Below are 25,664 nucleotides of genomic sequence, written 5' to 3' on the forward strand. Positions count from 1 at the left end.
GGACACAGTGGTCCGTGGCAGGGACCCAGAGAGGAGTCTGGGGTCTCCCCACCTACGACAATGGTTTACATAGCAGCACTTGCCGTACAGGCCAACCCAACCAGGACGGCAGCCACCCGATATACAAGCAGAACGCTCCATTGCCAGGTGCAATGGCTTAAATGCAGGCATAAAAAGCTCATGACCCCATATAAACAGGTGGTGTGCTGCCGAGAACACGGGAAAGTACGTGGTCAGAACGAGCGTATTAGTGAGTGTTCTCTAAATGAGCCACAAGATAAGCGTTCTGATCGGCCATGTACACAGGACAACAAGACGATGTCTAATACGAGCCTCCTGTCCCCACACAGCATCCTCTTATCGGCAGCATATACCCTGCTTACACTGGACGATGTGATGCCGAGAATGAGGACTTGTACGCCGGCATAAACATGAGCCAGCGCAGTTACAAATATATCTGTCATCCTGACTTCATTATGAGATTATTCAGAAAAGTACAGATAGTCCGGAGCAGGGACATTCCACAAAGCCCCACATGACCAACAGCACCACAGCTGCCCCCTGTACCACCCTCTGCATAGGCGCTGCTGCCCCCTGTACCACCCTCCGCATAGGCGCTGCTGCCCCCTGTACCACCCTGTGCAAAGGCGCTGCTGCCCCCTGTACCCCCCTCCGCATAGGCGCTGCTGCCCCCTGTACCCCCCTCCGCATAGGCGCTGCTGCCCCCTGTACCCCCCTCCGCATAGGCGCTGCTGCCCCCTGTACCCCCCTCCGCATAGGCGCTGCTCCCTGTACCCCCTCCGCATTGGCGCTGCTCCCTGTACCCCCCTCCGCACAGGCGCTGCTCCCTGTACCCCCCTCCGCACAGGCGCTGCTCCCTGTACCCCCCTCCGCACAGGCGCTGCTGCCTTCCGTACTCCCCTCCGCACAGGCGCTGCTGCCCTCCGTACCCCCCTCCGCATAGGCGCTGCTCCCTGCACCCCCTCCGCATAAGCGCTGCTCCCTGCACCCCCCTCCGCATAGGCGCTGCTCCCTGTACCCCCTGCGCATAGGCGCTGCTGCCCCCTGTACCCCCCTCCGCATAGGCGCTGCTGCCCTACGTACCCCCTCCGCACAGGCGCTGCTCCCTGCACCCCCCTCCGCACAGGCGCTGCTCCCTGCACCCCCCTCCGCACAGGCGCTGCTCCCTGCACCCCCCTCCGCACAGGCGCTGCTCCCTGCACCCCCCTCCGCACAGGCGCTGCTGCCCTCCGTACCCCCTCCGCATTGGCGCTGCTGCCCTCCGTACCCCCCTCCGCATAGGCGCTGCTCCCTGTACCCCCTCCGCATAGGCGCTGCTGCCCTCCGTACCCCCTCCGCATAGGCGCTGCTCCCTGCACCCCCCTCCGCATAGGCGCTGCTCCCTGTACCCCCTGCGCATAGGCGCTGCTGCCCCCTGTACCCCCCTCCGCATAGGCGCTGCTGCCCCCTGTACCCCCTCCGCATAGGCGCTGCTGCCCTCCGTACCCCCTCCGCACAGGCGCTGCTCCCTGCACCCCCCTCCGCACAGGCGCTGCTCCCTGCACCACCCTCCGCACAGGCGCTGCTCCCTGCACCCCCCTCCGCACAGGCGCTGCTGCCCTCTGTACCCCCTCCGCATAGGCGCTGCTGCCCTCCGTACCCCCCTCCGCATAGGCGCTGCTCCCTGTACCCCCTCCGCATAGGCGCTGCTGCCCTCCGTACCCCCTCCGCATAGGCGCTGCTCCCTGCACCCCCCTCCGCACAGGCGCTACTCCCTGTACCCCCCTCCGCATAGGCGCTGCTGCCCTCCGTACCCCCTCCGCATAGGCGCTGCTGCCCCCTGCACCCCCCTCCGCATAGGCGCTGCTCCCTGTACCCCCTCCGCATAGGCGCTGCTGCCCTCCGTACCCCCTCCGCATAGGCGCTGCTCCCTGTACCCCCCTCCGCACAGGCGCTGCTGCCCCCTGTACCCCCTCCGCATAGGCGCTGCTCCCTGCACCCCCCTCCGCATAGGCGCTGCTGCCCTCCGTACCCCCTCCGCATAGGCGCTGCTCCCTGTACCCCCTGCGCATAGGCGCTGCTGCCCCCTGTACCCCCCTCCGCATAGGCGCTGCTGCCCCCTGTACCCCCTCCGCATAGGCGCTGCTCCCCTCCGTACCCCCTCCGCACAGGCGCTGCTCCCTGCACCCCCCTCCGCACAGGCGCTGCTCCCTGCACCCCCCTCCGCACAGGCGCTGCTGCCCTCCGTACCCCCTCCGCATAGGCGCTGCTCCCTGTACCCCCCTCGCATAGGCGCTGCTCCCTGTACCCCCCTCGCATAGGCGCTGCTCCCTGCACCCCCCTCCGCATAGGCGCTGCTCCCTGTACCCCCCCCTCCGCATAGGCGCTGCTCCCTGTACCCCCCTCCGCATAGGCGCTGCTGCCCTCCGTACCCCCTCCGCATAGGCGCTGCTCCCTGCACCCCCCTCCGCATAGGCGCTGCTGCCCCCTGTACCCCCCTGCGCATAGGCGCTGCTGCCCTCCGTACCCCCCTCCGCACAGGCGCTGCTCCCTGCACCCCCCTCCGCACAGGCGCTGCTCCCTGCACCCCCCTTCGCATAGGCGCTGCTGCCCTCCGTACCCCCTCCGCATAGGCGCTGCTCCCTGTACCCCCCTCCGCATAGGCGCTGCTGCCCCCTGCACCTCCCTCCGCATAGGCGCTGCTCCCTGTACCCCCTCCGCATAGGCGCTGCTGCCCTCCGTACCCCCTCCGCATAGGCGCTGCTCCCTGCACCCCCCTCCGCACAGGCGCTGCTCCCTGTACCCCCCCTCCGCACAGGCGCTGCTGCCCCCTGTACCCCCTCCGCATAGGCGCTGCTGCCCCCTGTACCCCCTCCGCATAGGCGCTGCTGCCCCCTGTACCCCCCTCCGCATAGGCGCTGCTGCCCTCCGTACCCCCCTCCGCATAGGCGCTGCTCCCTGTACCCCCTGCGCATAGGCGCTGCTGCCCCCTGTACCCCCCTCCGCATAGGCGCTGCTCCCTGCACCCCCCTCCGCACAGGCGCTGCTCCCTGCACCCCCCTCCGCATAGGCGCTGCTGCCCTCCGTACCCCCTCCGCATAGGCGCTGCTCCCTGCACCCCCCTTCGCATAGGCGCTGCTGCCCTCCGTACCCCCTCCGCATAGGCGCTGCTCCCTGTACCCCCCTCCGCATAGGCGCTGCTGCCCCCTGCACCCCCCTCCGCATAGGCGCTGCTCCCTGTACCCCCTCCGCATAGGCGCTGCTGCCCTCCGTACCCCCTCCGCATAGGCGCTGCTCCCTGCACCCCCCTCCGCACAGGCGCTGCTCCCTGTACCCCCCCTCCGCACAGGCGCTGCTGCCCCCTGTACCCCCTCCGCATAGGCGCTGCTGCCCCCTGTACCCCCTCCGCATAGGCGCTGCTGCCCCCTGTACCCCCCTCCGCATAGGCGCTGCTGCCCTCCGTACCCCCCTCCGCATAGGCGCTGCTCCCTGTACCCCCTGCGCATAGGCGCTGCTGCCCCCTGTACCCCCCTCCGCATAGGCGCTGCTCCCTGCACCCCCCTCCGCACAGGCGCTGCTCCCTGCACCCCCCTCCGCACAGGCGCTGCTGCCCTCCGTACCCCCTCCGCATAGGCGCTGCTGCCCTCCGTACCCCCCTCCGCATAGGCGCTGCTGCCCTCCGTACCCCCCTCCGCATAGGCGCTGCTGCCCTCCGTACCCCCCTCCGCATAGGCGCTGCTGCCCTCCGTACCCCCCTCCGCATAGGCGGTGCTCCCTGCACCCCCCTCCGCACAGGCGCAGCTCCCTGCACCACCCTCCGCACAGGCGCAGCTCCCTGCACCCCCCTCCGCACAGGCGCTGCTCCCTGCACCCCCCTCCGCACAGGCGCTGCTCCCTGCACCCCCCTCCGCACAGGCGCTGCTCCCTGCACCCCCCTCCGCACAGGCGCTGCTCCCTGTACCCCCCTCCGCACAGGCGCTGCTGCCTTCCATACTCCCCTCCGCACAGGCGCTGCTGCCCTCCGTACCCCCCTCCGCACAGGCGCTGCTGCCCTCCGTACCCCCCTCCGCACAGGCGCTGCTGCCTTCCGTACTCCCCTCCGCACAGGCGCTGCTGCCCTCCGTACCCCCCTCCGCATAGGCGCTGCTGCCCCCTGTACACCCCTCCGCATAGGCGCTGCTGCCCCCTGTACCCCCCTCCGCATAGGCGCTGCTCCCTGTACCCCCTCCGCATAGGCGCTGCTCCCTGTACCCCCTCCGCATAGGCGCTGCTCCCTGTACCCCCCTCCGCACAGGCGCTGCTCCCTGTACCACCCTCCGCATAGGCGCTGCTCCCTGTACCACCCTCCGCATAGGCGCTTATGCCCCCTGTACCCCCCTCCGCATAGGCGCTGCTCCCTGTACCCCCCTCCGCATAGGCGCTGCTGCCCTCCGTACCCCCTCCGCATAGGCGCTGCTCCCTGCACCCCCCTCCGCATAGGCGCTGCTGCCCTCCGTACCCCCTCCGCATAGGCGCTGCTCCCTGCACCCCCCTTCGCATAGGCGCTGCTGCCCTCCGTACCCCCTCCGCATAGGCGCTGCTCCCTGCACCCCCCTTCGCATAGGCGCTGCTGCCCTCCGTACCCCCTCCGCATAGGCGCTGCTCCCTGTACCCCCCTCCGCATAGGCGCTGCTGCCCCCTGCACCCCCCTCCGCATAGGCGCTGCTGCCCTCCGTACCCCCTCCGCATAGGCGCTGCTCCCTGCACCCCCCTCCGCACAGGCGCTGCTCCCTGCACCCCCCTCCGCACAGGCGCTGCTCCCTGCACCCCCCCTCCGCACAGGCGCTGCTGCCCCCTGTACCCCCTCCGCATAGGCGCTGCTGCCCCCTGTACCCCCTCCGCATAGGCGCTGCTGCCCCCTGTACCCCCCTCCGCATAGGCGCTGCTGCCCTCCGTACCCCCTCCGCATAGGCGCTGCTCCCTGTACCCCCTGCGCATAGGCGCTGCTGCCCCCTGTACCCCCCTCCGCATAGGCGCTGCTCCCTGCACCCCCCTCCGCACAGGCGCTGCTCCCTGCACCCCCCTCCGCATAGGCGCTGCTGCCCTCCATACCCCCTCCGCATAGGCGCTGCTGCCCTCCGTACCCCCCTCCGCATAGGCGCTGCTGCCCTCCGTACCCCCTCCGCATAGGCGCTGCTGCCCTCCGTACCCCCCTCCGCATAGGCGCTGCTGCCCTCCGTACCCCCCTCCGCATAGGCGCTGCTGCCCTCCGTACCCCCCTCCGCATAGGCGCTGCTCCCTGTACCCCCCTCGCATAGGCGCTGCTCCCTGCACCCCCCTCCGCATAGGCGCTGTTGCCCCTGTACCCCCCTCCGCATAGGCGCTGTTGCCTCTGTACCCCCCTCCGCATAGGCGCTGTTGCCCCTGTACCCCCCTCCGCATAGGCGCTGTTGCCCCTGTACCCCCCTCCGCATAGGCGCTGCTGCCCTCCGTACCCCCTCCGCATAGGCGCTGCTCCCTGCACCCCCCTCCGCACAGGCGCTGCTCCCTGCACCCCCCTCCGCACAGGCGCTGCTCCCTGCACCCCCCCTCCGCACAGGCGCTGCTGCCCCCTGTACCCCCTCCGCATAGGCGCTGCTGCCCCCTGTACCCCCTCCGCATAGGCGCTGCTGCCCCCTGTACCCCCCTCCGCATAGGCGCTGCTGCCCTCCGTACCCCCTCCGCATAGGCGCTGCTCCCTGTACCCCCTGCGCATAGGCGCTGCTGCCCCCTGTACCCCCCTCCGCATAGGCGCTGCTCCCTGCACCCCCCTCCGCACAGGCGCTGCTCCCTGCACCCCCCTCCGCATAGGCGCTGCTGCCCTCCATACCCCCTCCGCATAGGCGCTGCTGCCCTCCGTACCCCCCTCCGCATAGGCGCTGCTGCCCTCCGTACCCCCTCCGCATAGGCGCTGCTGCCCTCCGTACCCCCCTCCGCATAGGCGCTGCTGCCCTCCGTACCCCCCTCCGCATAGGCGCTGCTGCCCTCCGTACCCCCCTCCGCATAGGCGCTGCTCCCTGTACCCCCCTCGCATAGGCGCTGCTCCCTGCACCCCCCTCCGCATAGGCGCTGTTGCCCCTGTACCCCCCTCCGCATAGGCGCTGTTGCCTCTGTACCCCCCTCCGCATAGGCGCTGTTGCCCCTGTACCCCCCTCCGCATAGGCGCTGTTGCCCCTGTACCCCCCTCCGCATAGGCGCTGTTGCCCCTGTAACCCCCTCCGCATAGGCGCTGTTGCCCCTGTAACCCCCTCCGCATAGGCGCTGTTGCCCCTGTACCCCCCTCCGCATAGGCGCTGTTGCCCCTGTACCCCCCTCCGCATAGGCGCTGTTGCCCCTGTACCCCCCTCCGCATAGGCGCTGTTGCCCCTGTACCCCCCTCCGCATAGGCGCTGTTGCCCCTGTACCCCCCTCCGCATAGGCGCTGTTGCCCCTGTACCCCCCTCCGCATAGGCGCTGTTGCCCCTGTACCCCCCTCTGCATAGGCGCTGTTGCCCCTGTACCCCCCTCCGCACAGGCGCTGCTGCACTCCGTACCCCCCTCCGCATAGGCGCTGCTGCACTCCGTACCCCCTCCGCATAGGCGCTGCTGCACTCCGTACCCCCTCCGCATAGGCGCTGCTGCCCCCTGTACCCCCTCCGCATAGGCGCTGCTGCCCCCTGTACCCCCTCCGCATAGGCGCTGCTGCCCCCTGTACCCCCTCCGCATAGGCGCTGCTCCCTGCACCCCCCTCCGCACAGGCGCTGCTCCCTGCACCCCCCTCCGCACAGGCGCTGCTCCCTGCACCCCCCTCCGCATTGGCGCTGCTGCCCCCTGTACCCCCTCCGCATAGGTGCTGCTCCCTGCACCCCCCTCCGCATAGGCACTGCTCCCTGCACCCCCCTCCGCATAGGCGCTGCTCCCTGCACCCCCCTCCGCATAGGCGCTGCTCCCTGTACCGCATAGGCGCTGCTGCCCCCTGTACCCCCTCCGCATAGGTGCTGCTCCCTGCACCCCCCTCCGCATAGGCGCTGCACCCTGCACCCCCCTCCGCATAGGCGCTGCTGCCCTCCGTACCCCCTCCGCACAGGCGCTGCACCCTGCACCCCCCTCCGCACAGGCGCTGCTCCCTGCACCCCCCTCCGCATAGGCGCTGCTGCCCTCCGTACCCCCCTCCACATAGGCGCTGCTCCCTGTACCCCCCTCGCATAGGCGCTGCTCCCTGTACCCCCCTCCGCATAGGCGCTGCTCCCTGTACCCCCCTCCGCATAGGCGCTGCTCCCTGTACCTCCCTCCGCATAGGCGCTGCTCCCTCTACCCCCCTCCGCATAGGCGCTGCTCCCTCTACCCCCCTCCGCATAGGCGCTGCTCCCTCTACCCCCCTCCGCATAGGCGCTGCTCCCTCTACCCCCCTCCGCATAGGCGCTGTTGCCCCTGTACCCCCCTCCGCATAGGCGCTGCTGCCCTCCGTACCCCCCTCCGCATAGGCGCTGCTGCCTGTACCCCCCTCGCATAGGCGCTGCTGCCTGTACCCCCCTCCGCATAGGCGCTGCTCCCTCTACCCCCCTCCGCATAGGCGCTGCTCCCTCTACCCCCCTCCGCATAGGCGCTGCTCCCTCTACCCCCCTCCGCATAGGCGCTGCTCCCTCTACCCCCCTCCGCATAGGCGCTGCTCCCTCTACCCCCCTCCGCATAGGCGCTGCTCCCTCTGTACCCCCCTCCGCATAGGCGCTGTTGCCCCTGTACCCCCCTCCGCATAGGCGCTGTTGCCCCTGTACCCCCCTCCGCATAGGCGCTGTTGCCCCTGTACCCCCCTCCGCATAGGCGCTGTTGCCCCTGTACCCCCCTCCGCATAGGCGCTGTTGCCCCTGTACCCCCCTCCGCATAGGCGCTGTTGCCCCTGTACCCCCCTCCGCATAGGCGCTGTTGCCCCTGTACCCCCCTCCGCATAGGCGCTGTTGCCCCCGTACCCCCCTCCGCATAGGCGCTGTTGCCCCTGTACCCCCCTCCGCACAGGCGCTGCTGCACTCCGTACCCCACTCCGCATAGGCGCTGCTGCACTCCGTACCCCCTCCGCATAGGCGCTGCTGCCCCCTGTACCCCCTCCGCATAGGCGCTGCTGCCCCCTGTACCCCCTCCGCATAGGCGCTGCTGCCCCCTGTACCCCCTCCGCATAGGCGCTGCTCCCTGCACCCCCCTCCGCACAGGCGCTGCTCCCTGCACCCCCCTCCGCATTGGCGCTGCTGCCCCCTGTACCCCCTCCGCATAGGTGCTGCTCCCTGCACCCCCCTCCGCATAGGCGCTGCTCCCTGCACCCCCCTCCGCATAGGCGCTGCTCCCTGTACCGCATAGGCGCTGCTGCCCCCTGTACCCCCTCCGCATAGGTGCTGCTCCCTGCACCCCCCTCCGCATAGGCGCTGCACCCTCCTCCGCACAGGCGCTGCTCCCTGCACCCCCCTCCGCATAGGCGCTGCTGCCCTCCGTACCCCCTCCGCACAGGCGCTGCACCCTGCACCCCCCTCCGCACAGGCGCTGCTCCCTGCACCCCCCTCCGCACAGGCGCTGCTGCCCTCCGTACCCCCCTCCGCATAGGCGCTGCTCCCTGTACCCCCCTCGCATAGGCGCTGCTCCCTGTACCCCCCTCCGCATAGGCGCTGCTCCCTGTACCCCCCTCCGCATAGGCGCTGCTCCCTGTACCTCCCTCCGCATAGGCGCTGCTCCCTCTACCCCCCTCCGCATAGGCGCTGCTCCCTCTACCCCCCTCCGCATAGGCGCTGCTCCCTGTACCCCCCTCCGCATAGGCGCTGTTGCCCCTGTACCCCCCTCCGCATAGGCGCTGTTGCCCCTGTACCCCCCTCCGCATAGGCGCTGTTGCCCCTGTACCCCCCTCCGCATAGGCGCTGTTGCCCCCGTACCCCCCTCCGCACAGGCGCTGCTCCCTGTACCCCCCTCCGCACAGGCGCTGCTGCACTCCGTACCCCCCTCCGCATAGGCGCTGCTGCCCCCTGTACCCCCTCTGCATAGGCGCTGCTCCCTGTACCCCCCTCGCATAGGCGCTGCTCCCTGTACCCCCCTCACATAGGCGCTGCTCCCTGCACCCCCCTCACATAGGCGCTGCTGCCCTCCGTACCCCCCTCCGCATAGGCGCTGCTGCCCTCCGTACCCCCCTCTGCATAGGCGCTGCTCCCTCTACCCCCCTCCGCATAGGCGCTGCTCCCTCTACCCCCCTCCGCATAGGCGCTGCTCCCTCTACCCCCCTCCGCATAGGCGCTGCTCCCTCTACCCCCCTCCGCATAGGCGCTGCTCCCTCTACCCCCCTCCGCATAGGCGCTGTTGCCTCTGTACCCCCCTCCGCATAGGCGCTGTTGCCCCTGTACCCCCCTCCGCATAGGCGCTGTTGCCCCTGTAGCCCACTCCGCATAGGCGCTGTTGCCCCTGTACCCCCCTCCGCATAGGCGCTGTTGCCCCTGTACCCCCCTCCGCATAGGCGCTGTTGCCCCTGTACCCCCCTCCGCATAGGCGCTGTTGCCCCTGTACCCCCCTCCGCATAGGCGCTGCTGCACTCCGTACCCCACTCCGCATAGGCGCTGCTGCACTCCGTACCCCACTCCGCATAGGCGCTGCTGCCCCCTGTACCCCCTCCGCATAGGCGCTGCTGCCCCCTGTACCCCCTCCGCATAGGCGCTGCTGCCCCCTGTACCCCCTCCGCATAGGCGCTGCTCCCTGCACCCCCCTCCGCACAGGCGCTGCTCCCTGCACCCCCCTCCGCACAGGCGCTGCTCCCTGCACCCCCCTCCGCACAGGCGCTGCTCCCTGCACCCCCCTCCGCACAGGCGCTGCTGCCCCCTGTACCCCCTCCGCATAGGCGCTGCTGCCCCCTGTACCCCCTCCGCATAGGTGCTGCTCCCTGCACCCCCCTCCGCATAGGCGCTGCTCCCTGCACCCCCCTCCGCATAGGCGCTGCTCCCTGTACCGCATAGGCGCTGCTGCCCCCTGTACCCCCTCCGCATAGGTGCTGCTCCCTGCACCCCCCTCCGCATAGGCGCTGCACCCCCCTCCGCACAGGCGCTACTCCCTGCACCCCCCTCCGCATAGGCGCTGCTGCCCTCCGTACCCCTTCCACACAGGCGCTGCACCCTGCACCCCCCTCCGCACAGGCGCTGCTCCCTGCACCCCCCTCCGCATAGGCGCTGCTGCCCTCCGTACCCCCTCCGCACAGGCGCTGCTCCCTGCACCCCCCTCCGCATAGGCGCTGCTCCCTGCACCCCCCTCCGCATAGGCGCTGCTCCCTGCACCCCCCTCCGCATAGGCGCTGCTGCCCCCTGTACCCCCTCCGCATAGGTGCTGCTCCCTGCACCCCCCTCCGCATAGGCGCTGCTCCCTGCACCCCCCTCCGCATAGGCGCTGCTGCCCTCCGTACCCCCTCCGCACAGGCGCTGCACCCTGCACCCCCCTCCGCACAGGCGCTGCTCCCTGCACCCCCCTCCGCATAGGCGCTGCTGCCCTCCGTACCCCCTCCGCACAGGCGCTGCTCCCTGCACCCCCCTCCGCACAGGCGCTGCCGCCCCCTAAGCCCCCATTACCTGGAGTACGGGGTGAGGCCGGCTCCCTTCAGCTGCAGCTCCCAGCGCTGCCCGGCCGGGCTCACCACCTCCCCCAGGTACATGGCCGCCCCGTCTCCCAGCTGTCCGGCGAAGTTCCCGAACTGGTGGCCGCAGTAGCAGTGCGCGGCGGGCTCGGAGCCGGGCAGCAGGCGGTTCCCGCTGAAGTACATGGCCGCGTCTTCCTCGTCCTCCTCCCCGAGCTGCAGACCGAGCAGAGCCAGCGCCGGCGGGGACAGAGCCACCACTCTGGGCTGCTGCACCGGGCTGGGGCGCACGGGGGAGAAGCACACTCCGGGGACTTGCCGCGACCGTACAGCGTCCTCATCCTGCCCGTCCCCGGGCTCCACGGGCAGACAGCGCAGCGCTCGGTTATCGAAGCGCAGAGCCCGCAGGCTGGAGGCCGGGGAGGCGGCGGCGGAGGAGGTGAGCCCTGCCCGCTTCATCCTGCTGACTGCACCCGAGGTCCGGGGGACTGACACACCCGCCCGTGCCCAGCACACTCCCATGCAGCAGCAGGCTACGGGCCATCCGCGTGCACCCAACACGGGCATCAACACCAAGTCACGTGTACTAAGCCGGCTGCCGCCGCCGGGTCCTAGAGACCGCACTTCCGCGTCACAAGGAGAAGGCAGCGTGACTCAGCATTCTGCTGGCGGAGATTACACGGGGTTGTTCATTGCGACCAATCAGATTCCAGGGCCTACTGGGACAAAAATGCAGCCCTGCCACACAGACGCCACCAGCCCACATACTATAGCACTCATCAGCCCTGATCAGAGATTGTTTGCTGTACTCTGTCGTCCCCTCATCACTTTATTAAAGGAGTTATTTGAAAAGCCACATGTTAAAGGGAACCTGTCACCCCCCAGGGCGTTTTTCAGTTAAAGAGCCACCTTCAGCAGCACTAAGGCTGCATTCAGTGAAGGTGGCTCTTCTTTTTCTGACCCCCAGTAACACTGAAATATCCACTTTTATAACCAGCTCCTCATACCTGTAATGTGTCCCATAGGTATGGTGTGTCCCCCTGTATCAGCCGCCTACCATCCATCCATCATGCCTGTCCGGTGTCTCGGCGCCGCCCACCATCCGTCCATCATGATGCCCCTGTGCGTCGCTGCATCCTCCTGTTTTGAATGCCGGCGCCTGTGCTGTGACAAGTGTTCCCGGGCATGCGCAGTGCATGCTGCCCGAGAACCGACATCAGGCTATTGCGCCTGCGTGTTGTGGAGGCCCCAGATCCCACCCCACAGTGTGTTAGGATGTATTCACACTGGGATCTGGGGCCTCCACAACACGCAGGCGCAATAGCCTGATGTCGGTTCTCGGGCAGCATGCACTGCGCATGCCCGGGAACACTTGTCACAGCACAGGCGCCGGCCTTCAAAACAGGAGGATGCAGCGACGCACAGGGGCATCATGATGGACGGATGGTGGGCGGCGCCGAGACACCGGACAGGCATGATGGACGGATGGTAGGCAGCTGATACAGGGGGACACACCATACCTATGGGACACATTACAGGTATGAGGAGCTAGTTATAAAAGTCAATATTTCGGCATTACTAGGGGTCAGAAAAAGAAGAGCCACCTTCATAGAATGCAGCCTTAGTGCTGCTGAAGGTGGCTCTTTAACTGAAAAACACCCTGGGTGGGGGGCGGGGGGACAGGCTCCCTTTAATGGCGTCACAGTGCGTATGATTGACCACAGCTCCATTTACATGGTGCTCTTCAAAGCTACCTTGATCATGGGGGTCTCAGCGGTCAGATCCACAACAAACAGAAAGTCATCCCCTATCCAAAAGAAAGGGGAGAACTTCCGAATTTGGATAACCCTCCATACAGTATTATGGGCACGACATAGTACTTCATAGTATTATGGGCACAACACAGTCCTACATACAGTATTATGGGCACAACATAGTCCTCCATACAGTATTATGGGCACAACATAGTCCTACATACAGTATTATGGGCACCACATAGTCCTCCATACAGTATTATGGGCAACACATAATGCTCCATACAGTATAATGGCCCCATATATTGCTCCATACAGTACAATGGAACCCACATATTCCTCCATACTGTACAATGAGGCCACATAATGCTCCATACAGTACAATGGAACCCACATATTCCTCCATGCGGTACAATGAGGCCACATAATGCTCCATACACTATTATGGGCCCCATACATTACTGCATACAGTTTTATGGGCCTCATATAATGGTCCATACAGTATAATGGGCCCTCATACTGTATATTACTTCAAACAGTATAATGAACCCCATATATTACTTCATACAGTATAATGAGCCCCATATAATACTTCTCCGTGTCCCCACTGCTTTGGTCTCCTCAGTGTATTCTGATCCTCTGCACTGCTTGGCAAAGAGGATGCGCTGTAGTGATGGCATTGCACCCTCTGCACTAAGACGTCACAGAGCTCAGACGCAGAGGGGGAATGGTTTGAAAGGGAGCATCAGCAGATGGCTCCTTCACTCATCATTGAAATGTAAAGTGATGCGGAATATGTCGGCGCTATAAAAATAAAATTTATTATTATTATCATTGTTTTCAACTGTGTCAGCGCTGGCACCGGAGCCCCACTACTTACGAGCCCCATAGCATGCCAAGTCCCCGACGACACTTGCCCGCTTTCGCCAGGTGGTGATGTCAGCCTTGATATATGTCATAATTGAGCACCACCAAATATTAACCAGTGGGTGAAATGGTTTTAGGACACACACCCTTAAATCAAAGTGATTTATAAAAAGATAATAATCAGCACACCGATTAAATAAGAGAATAGTGGCGGACTCTTTATTAGCCCATGTAATATTTCAATTCCATAGCAGAGAAAAGATCTGTTATAGATCCAAAACTGTCCGCCACTTTGCACAATTCATCAGAGCGCTTTTTATTTTCATAGATAGACACACTTAGAGCAGATACTTATATTTACACCATGTATACAGGACAGGAGGAGTATACACAATGTACACAGCTCTACACTATATACTGTGGTAAGGAATATAGAGTGGAGCTGTGCATATACTATATAGTGTAGAGATGGGCCAGTGTATATAGTGTGGATTCCACACTATATGCTATATACACAGCAACATACTATATGAAAAACTCTACACTATATACACACAACCCTTCATTATAATTGACAGTATTATACTATATTATGTTACATACTGCTGAATATATATCACATTGAGACTACTGTATATAAATATGTATATACCGGTGCAGGGGCTGATATATATACCGGTGCTGGGGCTGATGTATATACGGGTGCCAGGGCTGATGTATATATGGGTGCTAGAGCTGATGTATATACAGGTGCTGGGGCTGATGTATATACAGGTGCAGGGGGCTGATGTATATACAGGTGCAGGGGGCTGATGTATATACAGGTGCTAGGGCTGGTGTATATACGGGTGCTGGGGCTGACGTATATACAGGTGCTGGGGCTGGCATATATATAGGTGCTGACTAGAGGCTGATCAGTGATGTATATACATAAAGCCCGTATATACATTAGCCTCAAGTCAGCATCAGTATATACTGTACATCAGCCCTTGCAGCACCTGTATATACATCAGCCCCAGTACCTGTGTATTATACAGGTGCTGGTGTATATACTGGTGCTGAGGCTTACGTATAGATAGGTGCTGACTCGAGGCTGGTGTATATACAGTGTACAGTGTATATACATCAGCCTCGAGTCAGCACCTATATATACGTAAGCTCCAGCACCTGTATATACATCAGTTCCAGCACCTGTGTATTATACAGGTGCTGGCACTGGTGTATATACAGGTGCTGCCGGGGCTGATGTATTTTAATTTAAACGTGTTTGGGCTGGGATTACACTCACCCAGACCCAGACTGAATACAGGCAGAAGATTACAGGTGCAGGTAGGAGCTCTGCAATTCCTGTGCTGTGTGTCCCAGTACTTGATACTTCAGGCTGCAGCCAGGGGCGGGAGAGCAGAGTGCGCTCTCTCCGCTCACGTAGAACGTCCTGATGTCAAAGTCAGCACGTTCTTAACCCCTGCAGCAGGGGTCCTGCTACATGCACTGCAAGCAATGATTACTGCTTGCGCGCACCTGTATAACCGGGCATACCTCCCAAATTTTGAAGACGGGAAAGAGGGACAAAGGGTGTGGCGTGCGCCGCGGCAAATTTTAGGCTACGACCTGACCACACCTATTTCAGAACTAGTCACACCCAGGTCCACGCCCCAACCACACCCATTGAGCACTGCTGATCACACTGACTGGTACTGAGGGCACAGTGGCTGATGCTATAGGCACAGTGGCTGGCATTTTGGGCACAGTGGCTAGTACTGAGGAAAAGAAAGAAAGAACAGAGAGAGAAAGAAAGAACAGAGAAAGAAAGAGGGAAAGAAAGAGAACAGAGAGAGAAAAAAAGAACAGAGAGAGAAAGAGGGGAAAGAAAAAACAGAGCGAAAGAGGGGAAAGAAAGAACAGAGAGAAAAGGAGGGGAAAGAAAGAAAGAAAAGAGAGAGAAAAAAAGGGGAAGAAAAAACAGAGAGAAAGAAAGAAAAAGAACAGAGAAAGAAAGGGTGGACAGAACAAAAGAACAGAGAGAAAAAAAGAGAGGAAAAAAGAACAGAGAGGGAGAGAGAAAGAAAGAGGGAAAAGAAAGAACAGAGAGAGAAAGAGGGGAAAGAAAAAACAGAGCGAAAGAGGGGAAAGAAAGAACAGAGAGAGAAGGAGGGGAAAGAAAGAAAGAAAAGAGAGCGAAAAAAAAAAGAGGGGGAAGAAAAAACAGAGAGAGAAAGAAAGAGGAGAAAGAAAGAAAGAAAAAGAATAGAGAAAAAAAATGCGTGGACAGAACAAAAGAACAGAGAGAAAAAAAGAGAGGAAAAAATAACAGAGAGCGAGAGAGAAAGAAAGAGGGAAAAGAAAGAACAGAGAGAGAAAGAAAGAGTGGACAAAGGAAAAAAAAACAGAGAGAGAGAAAGATAAGAAAGAAAGAAGAGAGAGAAAGAGGAAAGAAAAAGAGAGAGAGAACGAAAGAAAGTTCTCTTTCTTATCTTTCTTTCTCTCTGTTTTTTTCTTCCTTTGTCCACTCTTTCTTTCTCTTTCTGTTCTTTCTCTCTGTTCTTTATTTCTTTCCCCTCTTTCTTTCTCTCTCCCTCTCTGTTCTTTTTTCCCCTCTTTTTTTCTCTCTGTTCTTTTGTTCTGTCCACTCTTTCTTTCTCTGTTCTTTTTCTTTCTTCTTTCTAACCGCAACTGGAGTCTTGTGCCGGACGCGCCTGAAGAACGGTGCGAGACACCTCCATGGGCTCTGGGTTGGAACCTCTGGCTCATGTAATTCCAGAGGCTCAAAAAAATTGGGAGCCGAGATAACCTTCCGTTTGGATTGAGCACGCTCCATACCGCGCTCCGAAAAACGGAGGTCAATGCGGGTGGAAATGGCAATCAGCTCTTCCAAACTTGCAGGAGCCTCTCTGGTAAAGAGAGCATCTTTAACATGCTCTGCCAAACCTCTCCAAAATACAGGGATGAGGGCTTTATTGGACCACTCCAGCTCGGAAGCCAGTGTCCGAAAACGGACGGCATACTGACTAACTGAGAGGGAACCCTGAGTCAAAGCAAGAAGCTGAAGGGACGTGTCATGCGTGACCCGTGGACCGAGGAAGACCTGCTTAATAGCTGTTAGAAAGTGAGCAGCAGTCCGAACCTCTGGGTCACCACGCTCCCATAATGGCGTAGCCCAACAGTAGGGAAACTATAAACCCCACCATGGCCCGTTCTGTAGGTAATCGCGCAGCCAGTAGCTCCAGCTGAATAGGGCACTGACTGATGAAACCCCTACAGGAGGCGCCATCGCCAGAAAATTTATCGGGCAATGGGAGGCGGGTAACTGTCGGCGCGAGGGAGGACGTGGACATACGGGAAACCTCGTCTCTGATTGCCTTTACAGCAGCTTCGGTGGATTGTGCAGCTGAGAGAGCCCTCTCCAGAGTGGCCAACCGGCCCTCAAGCTGCCGAATACACTGTAACAGTTGCTGCTGTTCTGCCATCACTAGCCAGACACTGGCGCTAGTATAATGTTAGGAACGGCGGAACGCACTAAATAAAAATAATAAAAAAGTGCGTTCGCCGCTCGTTGTCCACAGTGCAGTAGGTGATATAACCGCTGCTAAGTGGTGGCAGGAGCAATATGGCGGTAATGCGCACAGGGTTAAACTTCACCCAGGTGCGCAGAGCAATCTCAGTTAAGTCACAGAGATGCAAAAATAACACAAACACAAAGACTGAGCCTGTTGAGGTCACAGTACTCAGTAAAAATACACACACGGTATCCGGTCACAGGAGTAGCCCAAGATGGCGGCACTACGTCCATCTAGACCTACCGTGTGTGCGGTGTCGCAGCTGCGGATGCTAAGGAGTGCTGCTACTGCAGCGCGGTGTGGACACTGCCGCTAAATGACAATGCTATGACGCAAGCGCAATGTCGGACGCTAGCAGCTGTGGATGTTGCAGCAGAGGAGCGCTGGCGCTGATTCTAACTCAGTCCCTGACCACATACGTAATATCAGAGGGAAGGGGTTTCATAATGAGTCATTCACCAGAATCATACATCCGTCCTCATACACACAGCAGCAAGTAAGTCTATACCAGCGCATGGCAGAATAGCCATGTGCGCCTTTTATAGCAGCTGGGACCTTCTGCAAGCCTCCAGATCTCTGAGATGGACCAATGAGATCTGGAGCGGGACCTGAACACATGACTCCCGATCTCCAATGGGAGATCGTCCCATGAGCATGCTCAGTAGGAGGACAGAAGGACTTAGCCTCAGGAGAGATTTGCTGCAAGGCAATCTCCTCTGCAATCTCTCCTGCAGTAGATAAAGAGCAGGAGACTGCAGAATGTGAGGATCTGGATCCCTGCGGAGTAAACTCAGAAATCCGACTCCTAACATATGGGGCCCATTATAATGTATTATATGGGGCCCATTATACTGTATGAAGTAATATATGGGGCCTATTATACTGTATAAAGTAATATATGGGGCTCATTATACTGGCTGGAAAGTGCAGATAAATTCCAACAAATCTGTCAGTTTCCCATTTGCTTGGGTGCTGTGATTGGGAAACATCCGCATCGTCAAACATGCTGGATCTCCATTGTGCTTATGGCCATCGCTGATGCTGAATACAAGTTTATAGTGGTTGATATTGGGGCCTATGGCCGCTCCAATGATTCCCAAGTTTTCAAAAAGTCTGCAATGGGGTGTCATCTTTATGGAAACACCTTCCAATTTCCAACCCCAAGACCGCTGCCTGAAACCTCTGGGCCAACAATGCCATTTGTTTGTGTTGGCGATGAAGCCTTTCAACTATCGGAACACCTGCTGAAACCATACTCCAGTAGTGGATTGACCCAACTACAAGAATTTTGAATTACTGCCTCACACGAGCATGCAGAATGGTGGAGTGCACGTTTGGGATTCTGACAGCCAAATGGCGAGTTCTATTGACCGCTATCAACCTGAAGACTGAAACTCTGGACGAGGTGGTGAAAGCTTGTGTGGTTCTCCACAATTTTGTTATATGCAAGGAACAGATTTGCATTGATAACCACGTTGCATGATTATCACAACATAACATATAGAAGTTCTGTGTCAGTTTCCAGAATGAGGGACAAATTTGCTGAATACTTTATTTCACCTCAAGGAAGAGTAGACTGTCAGGATGAGAGAGTTTGAAAAATTTCTTTTGGACCTTGTAACCAAAAGTCATTGACTTTCTTTACCCAAAGTCTTTTACCTTCTTTACCAAAGTTTTGTACCTGGTTGTGTATTACCCAAAGTCTTTTACCTTCTTTAGCCAAGTTGTGTACCTGGTTGTGCATTACCCAAAGTATTTTACTTTCTTTACCCAAGTTGTGTACCTGGTTGTGTATTACCCAAAGTATTTTACCTTCTTTATCCAAATTGTGTACCTGGTTGTGCATTACCCAAAGTATTTTACCTTCTTTACCCAAGTTGTGTACCTGGTTGTGTATTACCCAAAGTCTTTTACCTTCTTTACCCAAGTTGTGTACCTGGTTGTGTATTACCCAAAGTCTTTTACCTTCTTTACCCAAGTTGTGTACCTGGTTGTGCATTACCCAAAGTATTTTACTTTCTTTACCCAAGTTGTGTACCTGGTTGTGTATTACCCAAAGTATTTTACCTTCTTTATCCAAATTGTGTACCTGGTTGTGCATTACCCAAAGTATTTTACCTTCTTTACCCAAGTTGTGTACCTGGTTGTGTATTACCCAAAGTATTTTACCTTCTTTACCCACAGTATTTAACTTTGCTTTAACCTTTTTTTTTACCTTAAAAACCTTATAACTCAATAAAAGACAAAAAATTTAACCAATAACCTTTTTTTTATTTAGAAATTATTAAGACCAAAAAAATTATAAATCGACATAGTGGGGGGTGGAGATAATGCTAGAGGGGCTGTCAGATTGGAACACTTCGACATTGGGAGTGTGGAGAGAGGAAAGTGATGGTAGTGGTGGTGAACGATCAGTAGGTAAAATAGGTGAAGGGGTGGAGAAAGAAATAGAATGGGTGGACATGAAACCCGGAGTAGTATTGGGAATTTGGAAGGTTTGAGGGGTGGAGTGGATGGATTGGGAGGCAGAATTGGTGTATGGTGGAGAAGAGGGGTGGGTTTGGGGCATGATGGGTGTTGAAGGAGACTGGTTGTAGTGGGCAGGGAGTGGAGGTGCGGATAATGTGGTTGGGAAGTGGTACGGGGCGGTATGTTGGTACGGGGCATGATGCTGGTATGGGGCATGATGCTGGTTTTGCATAGGAGGGGGAGGAGGGACTGTGGCTAGAGGGGGAGCAGGTGTGGGAGGAAGTACCGGGGTGAGTGGACCTAACATGCGCTAGAGCAGACTGGCACGGTTGCATTACTTGCATCTGCTGGTCAGGAGATAGCTTATCCATGCGCTCGAGTACCGACTGGAAAAATGTATGGTTGGGAGCTTTACTTGCATCTGACTGCATCCTAACCAGGAGTGTGCGCAATTCAAGAATACTGTTGTTGAGCAAATTAAATCCTGCAGTCATTTGCTCAGACAACAGTTTCAAACAGTTCTGGAAGGATGCACTCAGATGCAAGAATTCGGGCGCATAGCTCTTTTTATGACCCCTCTGGCGCTGCCGCCCAGAACCCACAGGTGTACTAGAGGTGGCAGCAGCAGAGGGGTGGGGTAAAGGAAAAGCTATATCCTCGCCAGCAGATTCATGCAATGCAGTGGGCCACGACGCTCCAGCGCAAGGGGGTGGGACTGAGGGATCAGATCTGAGGGAAGGTTGGGAAGGTGCAGATGGGATGGAACTGTCGAAGTGTCCTTTGGTGGCGGACTCCTAAGGGATCGCCCCAGAAGGGTTCAACTCTGCAGGCTCCCGAGTGCTGCAGATGGTGCTGTGGAATAAAGAGAATAAAATATAATTAATATATTGATATTGCATGGCCCTGGCTGAAACAAAAAAAAAGTATTAGGGTACGTGCACACGCTGCGGATTCCGCTGCGTTTCCGCAGCGATTTTGGCCGCTGCGGACCCGCAGCAGCTTTAGCTGCAGTGTACAGTACCATTCAAATGAATGGGGAAAAAAAACCGCTGTGCCGACGCTGCGGAAAAATCCGCGCGGATTTGCTGCGGTTTTGAATCCGCAGAATTGCATGTCAATTCTTTCTGCGGAAACCGCTGCGGGTTCCTATCTCCACCATTGTGGAGATAGTGAATCCGCAGGACCAAACCGCAGATAATCCGCAGGTCTTTTGACCTGCGGATTATCTGCGGTTTTTGCAAAATCCGTGCGGATTAATCCGCAGCGGATTCCGCAGCGTGTGCACACACCCTTAGACATGTAAACATATTTTCTTAAATGGGGTGGATAATATTTACCTTCTGCTCACCTTCGTTGACCGGAGGAATGACAGGGCGTTGACATTTTTGTACTTGCTCCTGCGTCCTCCACATCAACTCGGGGCCCGCATCTCTTTGTTAAACTCCTTCTTGAAGCGTTCCCTGATTGACCGCCACCGCTTGACAATTCTCTCGCCTGAAAAGTGAAAGCACAAATTGGTTAGGATACAACACTTTATATCCAGCAACATAACTGAACTGTGTATACTTACGCGCTTGATGCTGGGCCCGAACTTTGGGGCCCTCCCAGTTGGCCAAAAGTTGGTGGCATACTTGCTCCCAGAATCGACGGATCACAAGGAGATTGGCGTGGCTGCGGTGCCCCATATTCCTCAGTGGCTCCCGCTCTCGGATCAGATCGATGAGGAGGTCTATATCTAGCCCGGCCTCATCCTCACCATCCGATTCAGGAGCACACTGTGAAGCCTGTTAAAAAAAGACAAAAAACAAAAACATTAGTGTGACGTCTGCCTGCGGTCTGGACTGCAGCCAGACAGCACCCCGAGAAACACTGATACCCTTTACCCCTATACAGGGATCTGGATTTATAGCAGAGCCCAGGAGGCGCTGTCTGAATAGGAGCAATGACCAGAGCAGGACGGTCGCCAGAAAGGTGTTCCAATACAGGACACAGAGGCAATGATATCCGAGACTAAACCAGTCAGGCAGAAATGGTAAAAAACAGTAGACAGTAGCAGAGTCAGATTTCCAGGCCGAAGCCAGAGTCATAAACCAGGAGGGCAGCAGAGGTACAAAGTCGTTAGGCAGAAGCAGAGTCAGAATCCAGGCCAAAGTAAGAGTCATAAACCAGGAGGGCAGCAGAGGTACAGAATCGTTAGGCAGAAGCAGAGTCAGAAGTCCAGGCAAAAGTCAGAGTCAGCAATTCACACAGTAACACGCAGGGGAACCAAGAATATATCCGGCGGCCTGCAAGAGCAGTCCCAAGGTATTTGAGGGATCAGATCAGCCCTCACAGGCTGCTGGACTGATGATGTCATCCGGACCGCCCCCTGGACCAGGCTGGATGGTGATGCACCAGCCCCTTCATGACTGACCGAGGAGCGAAGCCTGCGTTCTGCGGACGCCTGCGCAGGAGCCTCATGACTATCGCCGCCATCACTCGGGGTTGAAGCACAACGCCTCCCAGAGACCAAGGCCAAGACTGCAGGCCCTGAGTCTGACGGTGATGTGATAGTCCGGCGCCTCCTACAGGCCGAGGCTGGGACAGCAGGCCCTGAGTCTGACGGTGATGTGATAGTCCGGCGCCTCCTATTGGCCGAGGCCGGGACAGCAGGCCCTGAGTCTGGCGGTGCCGTGACAATTAGACTCAAAACAACAACATAACGTTGGAAAAAAAAATAAAACAAAGATGTTTACCCGCTGTCGACCGCCCGGCTGCTCACGCCGACGACCCTGGGAGGCGCTTTGAGGACCTCTGGATCGAGCACCAAAATCAGAAGACTATAAAATCAAAACAAACAAAAATTATGTGCTTGGATGTAGGCGTTGTGTGCAGTGTGATGTCTGTAATGATCAATTATTTTTTATGTGTTGTGTGTAGTGTGATGATGTGTTTCTACAATGCATGCAAGTAACTTACCAATTGCGAGCCCACTCCGGGTATCTCTCCACCCCTTCGGTCTTCTGGAAGCACCTCTTCTGCTGCTTCAGCTTCCTGTTATACAAAAAAATATCAATTTATAGATACATACATATACAGGGGGGGTCCAACAGTAGGTGGATAGTATGTGTAAAATAGGGTCGTGAAACATTTCCTAATAACTGGGTTGGCCTCAGAGACCCACTTGATTGGCCGGCACGGTCACCAGACTTGACCCCAATGGATTTGTTCTTTTTGGGAGTACTCAAGGACAAAGTTTACAGTCGAAAATCAAAAAGTGTCAGTGATTTGAAAAATTACATCAGAGATGCATTTCAACAAATACCCAAAGAGACTTGTGCAAAATTGTGTGTCGAAACGTGGGGCTGACTTCAAAGCTATGCAAATTGTGATGCAAAACAGTTTCAGCACCTGCCTTGATTTAAAAGGGGAGTGAAGGGGAGTTGTGGACAAATCATACTGTATATAGGGGAGCTGTTAGCCCATCATACTGTGTATATGGGCGCTGTACATTGGGGGATTCTGGGGATATTATTAAATATTAATTGGGGCAATTAAGAAGCATTATTGTTATAAGAGCACTTAGTGTATTGTGAACATCAAAATAATACACAGGTCATTATTACTTTCTAGGGGGAAAATGTGGGTACTGTTTTCTAGGGCACTTGCACAGGGCATTAACATTTTCTAGGGGGCAATTTTACCATCTAGAGCGCACGATTATGTGGGACAGCAAATGGAGCACTGTTATTGTGCCAAATAGCAGATGCTGTAAAAGGGACAACATGCTCGGAGATAGCATATCAGAGATGTAGTGTGATAAAATTTAAGGGCTTTAAAATTTAAGGGCTTTTGTATTATTGTTCAGAATAAAAAAAATGATATATACATACATAAAAAACAAAAAATTATTTACCTCTAATCGCTGATGACGCGGGGGAGGGCTCCCAGAAGAAGAAGACATGTCTGCCGCTGAATGGCTGTAGCTGTCTGGCTGGCTGGCCTGGCTCTGCAGCTGCTGGCTGCTCTGCGGCTGCTGGCTAATCTGCGGCTGGCCACGCTCTGTCGCTGGCCCTGCTCTGCGGCTGGAAGCTCTGCGGCTGGCTCCTCTGTGGATGGCTCCTCTGTGGCTGGTTGCATGGTAATGGATGAGGGCCTCACTGGCATTGTTTATATCCGTTTCCTGGGGGCTGGCCAATTGGATCTGAGCATGCTCAGACCTAAAAACCGGATCCAGCTTTTTCCAGATCCGGCGCCCATAGATTTCCATTATAGCAAAAAGCCGGAAGCGCCGGATCCGGCGCTGTCCGGTTTTTCACCGCAGACAAAAAACGTTACTAGAGACATTTTTTCCAGACGCCAGAATCCAAAATTTAGCCAGATCCGGCGAAAACTGGAAGAAATGGAAGGCGATGTGGTGCGATCCAACGCTAATACAATTCAATGAGAGAAAACCGGTTCCGGCGGCAGCTTTCGCCAGATCCGTTTTTTTTAAAAAATAGCCAGATCCTGCCTGTCGGAAAAAACATGATGTGTGAAAGTAGCCTTAGTGAAATCTTTGGCATTGTACTATACCTATATTTCTCTGCCATATCTCATGATTTGTGGTCTGTGTTAAAGGGGCCCACTGAGATGCTCTTGCCTGGGTCCCACGAAAACCTGGAGTCGGCCATGGTCCCTACAGTATGATGGTCACCACAGTTCTCTATATACTGTATGATTTCCCCCACAACCCAATTTTTACTGTATTATGGCTCTTACAGCCCCTTATTACTATATTATGGCCCTCACAACCCCTTATACACTGAACTATGGCCTCCACAGCTCCTTGTATGTAACACAGAAAAACACAGTAAACAAACGTATAAAAATACTCTGCTATAAAAAAAGTAACAGTACACAGCAAGTGCTAGTAAAAAGATAACAAAACAGGGTATTTGGTTGATACGTTTTTTGCAAAAAATGTATACTAAGCCGCTCTACCAAACGTCAAGGTATACCCATCTCAGAGAAGTCCCTAACTGATGTATTTAAAAACCTGATCATGTGTATAGTACCTATATGAGCAGGATTCAGCCAGGCAAAAGAAGCACACAAATGACTGGACAGTATAATAAAATCCTGTACCTATATATAAAGTGCATAGTACATGACTGAGAGTGACAATCAATACCTCCTGGGAGGAGCCCTATGATGTTTGAAATAAACCTAATAGATGGAGTATAAATACATAGTATAACTCCCAATGAGATGAAGTCAGTAGCCCAAGAAAGTAACCAAAGTTACCAAAAGGAAAAGGGCTGATAATGTATGTCTGTTAGAGACCCCAAACTGGAGTATAATACATCACCCAAAGGCATAACAGTCTGTAAGTCCAGTCAGAGGTCGCCCCAGCGTCTGTGTATGGTGCCAGCAGCCACCGCGGAGTACAATGACCCACGCGTTCCGACACTGCTAGGTGTCTTTCTCAAGGTACAGGATTTTATTATACTGTCCAGTCATTTGTGTGCTTCTTTTGTCCCCACTATACTGTCTGTACTATATGCTATGACATTGAGTATGTTATTGTTCTATATTGGTGCCTCTACGTTCTGCAGCCAGCGGTCTACAATTTGACTAGATTTTTTAATTGTTTTTATGTGTGTTGTCTTTTGCTGCTCTTTTGCTGCCTTTGTGTTTTCTATAATAAAAATTATATTTATATTAATATTTGGTTTTTGGCGTGGTGATCCCACTTACATGCATAGTCTTTTTCTCTTTCCTTGTTCATTTGTCTAGTTAACTTGCATGTGGTGATCCCTGCATGAGTATTTACTCGGTTGGTGCCCACTCACCTGTTTTCTAATATACTTAAGATAATGTGATGGGGAAAAGAAAGGTTGGCAGTGTGATGGGGAGGCTGTGTATGTGTGCAAATTATCGCCTGTTCATTTTAGCACAACCCGAGTATAGGCATTATATAACTTGTGTATACCATATGACCACGTGAATAAAATATACGGTAAATCATAATAAAAATTGCTATACTAAAGTAATTTATATAACAATTACTAACTGACACATAAAGTGGACCCAGATATATATATATATATATACACTCACTGGCCACTTTATTAGGTACACCATGCTAGTAAGGGGTTGGACCCCCTTTTGCCTTCAGAACTGCCTCAATTCTTCGTGGCAGAGATTCAACAAGGTGCTGGAAGCATTCCTCAGAGATTTTGGACCATATTGACATGATGGCATCACACAGTTGGCGCAGATTTGTCGGCTGCACATCCCTGATGCGAATCTCCCGTTCCACCACATCCCAAAGATGCTCTATTGGATTGAGATCTGGTGACTGAGGAGGCCATTTGAGTACAGTAAACTCATTGTCATGTTCAAGAAACCAATCTGAGATGATTCGAGCTTTATGACATGGCGCATTATCCTGCTGAAAGTAGCCATCAGATG

The 25,664-nt window shown here is 56.7% G+C and overlaps 1 protein-coding gene across 1 annotated transcript in view; it reads right to left on the reverse strand.

Moving 5' to 3' along the window:
• SELENOO (selenoprotein O) overlaps positions 1 to 11,191 on the reverse strand; it is a 33,616-nt gene extending 22,425 nt beyond the window's left edge. Inside the window, exon 1 of the mRNA XM_073573447.1 lies at positions 10,578 to 11,191. Coding sequence (XP_073429548.1) covers positions 10,578 to 11,149 — 572 coding nt within the window. The 5' untranslated portion in view covers positions 11,150 to 11,191. The remainder of the gene's footprint in view (positions 1 to 10,577) is intronic.
• Positions 11,192 to 25,664: the final 14,473 nt, after the last annotated feature.

This window comes from Dendrobates tinctorius, unplaced genomic scaffold (genome assembly GCF_039654945.1).
Source record: "Dendrobates tinctorius isolate UK_male_01 unplaced genomic scaffold, ASM3965494v1 ptg000035l, whole genome shotgun sequence".
NCBI lineage: Eukaryota > Metazoa > Chordata > Amphibia > Anura > Dendrobatidae > Dendrobates > Dendrobates tinctorius.